This window comes from Rhinopithecus bieti, unplaced genomic scaffold (assembly GCF_001698545.2).
Source record: "Rhinopithecus bieti isolate Rb0 unplaced genomic scaffold, ASM169854v2 scaffold_25988, whole genome shotgun sequence".
NCBI classification, from domain to species: Eukaryota; Metazoa; Chordata; class Mammalia; order Primates; family Cercopithecidae; genus Rhinopithecus; species Rhinopithecus bieti.
This window is the reverse complement of record NW_016811679.1, coordinates 293039-296203: the sequence shown is the minus strand read 5'-3', so window position 1 is coordinate 296203 and position 3165 is coordinate 293039. Positions and strand designations below refer to the sequence as shown.

The 3165-nt window shown below is 41.0% G+C and overlaps 1 protein-coding gene across 1 annotated transcript in view; it reads left to right on the top strand.

Moving 5' to 3' along the window:
- The first annotated feature begins 1620 nt into the window (after positions 1-1620).
- The window catches only part of FRMPD4 (FERM and PDZ domain containing 4), a 236564-nt gene continuing 235019 nt past the window's right edge, over positions 1621-3165 (top strand). Inside the window, 1 exon segment of the mRNA XM_017894671.1 lies at positions 1621-1722. Coding sequence (XP_017750160.1) covers positions 1685-1722 — 38 coding nt within the window. The 5' untranslated portion in view covers positions 1621-1684.

Sequence of the window (3165 nt, the reverse complement as noted above, 5' to 3'; positions counted from 1 at the left end):
AGGGAAGGGAAAGGCAGTTTGTTTTTATAAGCCTCCTCCGGGGAAGATAAACTTTCTGATACCGTACATAATTGAGTAAGCCAGAATAAATTGTTGCATTCTCTACACAGGCCTCCTTTCACTCACAAGGATATTCTTTGTGCCATCTCTAACTGTATTATTGCTTTTGGAAACATTTTTAATAATAGAATAGACTGTGTTCATACCTGTAAGAACTTGTTTTCTTGATACCACCTTAGAAAGCATTCCAAATGCATTCTCTACTAGTGTAGAGAAATTGGTGGGGTTTTTTGGGGGTTTGTGTTTTTTTTTTTAATAGTACCTCAGGGTAGCAAATTCATGTATTCTCTCACTGCAGGGAAGCAGCACATTTAAAACAAAACAAAACAAAACAAAACAAAACCACCAGAAGAAATTGCCACTGCTGACTTTTGCACAAAGAAGAGGAACAAAATGCTTCCCATGTCTTTTAGTAGTCAATGGGCCACAAATAATCCTATGGTGGCATTCTACATTTACCAGACCAGTATTAAATTTGTGAACACTTTTCCGACAAAACAAACCGTTCCTACATCCTTTATAAAGGCTGTAGGAAAACGGAAAGGAAGTTAAGGAAAAGGAATGGAAGTGGTTAAAATTATGCAAAATAGTTCATCTGCGGAAAACATGCAGGAAATAGGCTTGTTTCACTTGAGAGGTGCTGGAAGGGCTGGACTGGGCTGGGCTGGAGAGGGATGAGTTGCCCAATATCCTGGGGAATTGAAAGTCTGAAATGCCGAGACCCCTGCTTTGGATGTTTGCTGCGGGGGAGCCACCACATGAGGTTGTTTAGGGTGCACCTAGTGCGAGAGTTCCCAGCTGTGTTAGCCCCTGCCACACTCACTAGCCTGAGCTGGCACCAGGCTGGGGGAAGGGTGCCTGCTCTGTGGTCATCTGACTGCAGGGGGCGCTGTTTCCTCTTTGCAAAGGGCTCACGGGTAGCTGAGACTGTGAGTTCCTGAAAGCATCATCACTGCTCCCTGCCACCAGCTTCGGTGGTGCCAGCCTGGGATTTGGAACCACCCAAAGGCTTTTACAGGCTATGCAGTGAGTAACTTCATCTGGAGTGAAAGGACCAAGTGATGAGGAATGTTGAGCCATCCTAAAATGGCATCGTTTACTTCCTTCCAAAGTATGGTTAAGGTCTGAGGAAGTCTTGGGCATTCATGAGGGCAAGGAGGAATTTCTGCAGGTCCTGGACTGAGGAGGCTTAGCCAGGATTCATTGAGGCTTCAGAAACTGGTCTCAGGCCTCTGGTTAGACTGTGACTACAAGGCTGCCCATTGCTATTGCTTGTCACGTGGAGTTACTTCCTCTTTCTTCTTGATCTTGGAAAGGCAGGCACCTAGAAAATTCTCCAGAACCTACCCTTTCATTTTGCTGCTGAATTGAATTTAAGTTGTAAACTAGAAATTGTAAAAGATAATGTGTCGATTTTTGTTGCAACTTAAATTGGGGGTTTGCCCAATTTAAGAGGAGCAAGTCACATTCTCCTTTCAGAGTTTGTCTCAGAAGGAATGTTCAGGAGTCAGGTGTAATGATGCTTTTTTTTTTTTTCTTTTCCAGCCACAGGACGAAGTCTTCAGGCTGGCCACCTCCCTCAGGACCCTGGGGCTTGAACCAGGTGCCCCCCTATGGATGGGAGATGACGGCAAACCGAGATGGGCGAGACTACTTCATCAAGTAGGTTCAACAGATGGCATGAACAATAGGATCCTTGGCCAATGGACTTCTTTATCTTTATGAGAATGAACATACTTAAATTAGGCACTCATAGGCATTTGGAGGCCATGACTAAAGCAGCTGGATCTCCTAAACCAGCTGCTTATATTTTTATATATTTCTATATTTATTTCTATACACTTGTATTTCTATATATTGTGATGTTGGGTTGCTTCATTCTTGGACAGGCACCATCTTCGAGTGACAATTCACTGTGTAGCATGGTAAGCCTGACTCAGAGCAAAAGTTACCACCATTCAATATTAGGCCAAGTTGTATTCATTGTCTGAGACTAACAACCAAAGTTGGACATGCAAGAATTTCATTTACAAGGTTGTTTAGGAGTGGTCAAGACAGGAATGTTACTTTCTCATCTGTAATTTTTTAAAAAATCAGCTAAAAGGATAATATACATTATCTGTTTTATTGTAAATTTCTCACACTAACATTGGCTTAAGTTTTGGATTTTTGTGGTGCTCTGCTTTTTTGTTAATTGTGTTATAGAGAGAGAGAAAGATAACATGAAATTTACCATTTTAACCATTTTTAGGTGTACAATTCAGTGGCATTAAGTACATCCACAATGTTGTGCAACCATTCACTACTATCCATTTCCAGAACTTTTTCATGATACCCAAAAGAAACTTTGTACCCATTAAACAATAACTGCCAGTTCTTCCCTCCCCTTACCCCATGGTGACATCTATTCTACTTTCTGTCTCTATAAATTTATCTGCTCTAGGGACCTCATATAAGTGAAATTATGTATCTTTTTGTCTTCAACTTCTTTCACTTAGCATAACATTTTCCAGCATGTCAGAATTTTGTCCTTTTTTATTTTTCCTTTTTAATGTTCCCTTGTGTGGACATTTTGTTCATTCATTCATTTGTTAATGGACACTTGGGTTGTTTCCACCTTTTGCCTATTGTTACTAGTATTGTTATGAACACTGGTGTACAAGCATCTATTTGAGTCCCTGCTTTCACTTCTTCTGGACACACATACCCAGGCGCGGAGTTGCTGGAACATATGGAATTGCTGGGTCAAAATTAAAGTCTGTGTTTAACTTTTGAGGAACCACCAAACTGATTTTGGAGTGGCTGCAGAGTGGTCTTGTGTTTTTTGGGGGGTTTTTTTGTGTGTGTGTGAGAAGAGCATTTATATTTCTCAAAATGGCAAGGGTCCATACTGCCCTTTTTCTCCAACCTGAGCAAAATATCCTTAATTATAAGACATTCATGAAACAGATTTGAAATCAGGAAGCGTGGTTGGTTCTAGCCTTATCATAATAGAGCAGAGATTGGAGGCCAGAAAAAAATTATTTCACAACCAAATGCTATGTTCTTTATTCCAGCCAAGTTGCTTATGGACTGATTAGTCAAACACAGGATCACCGTGTGGTG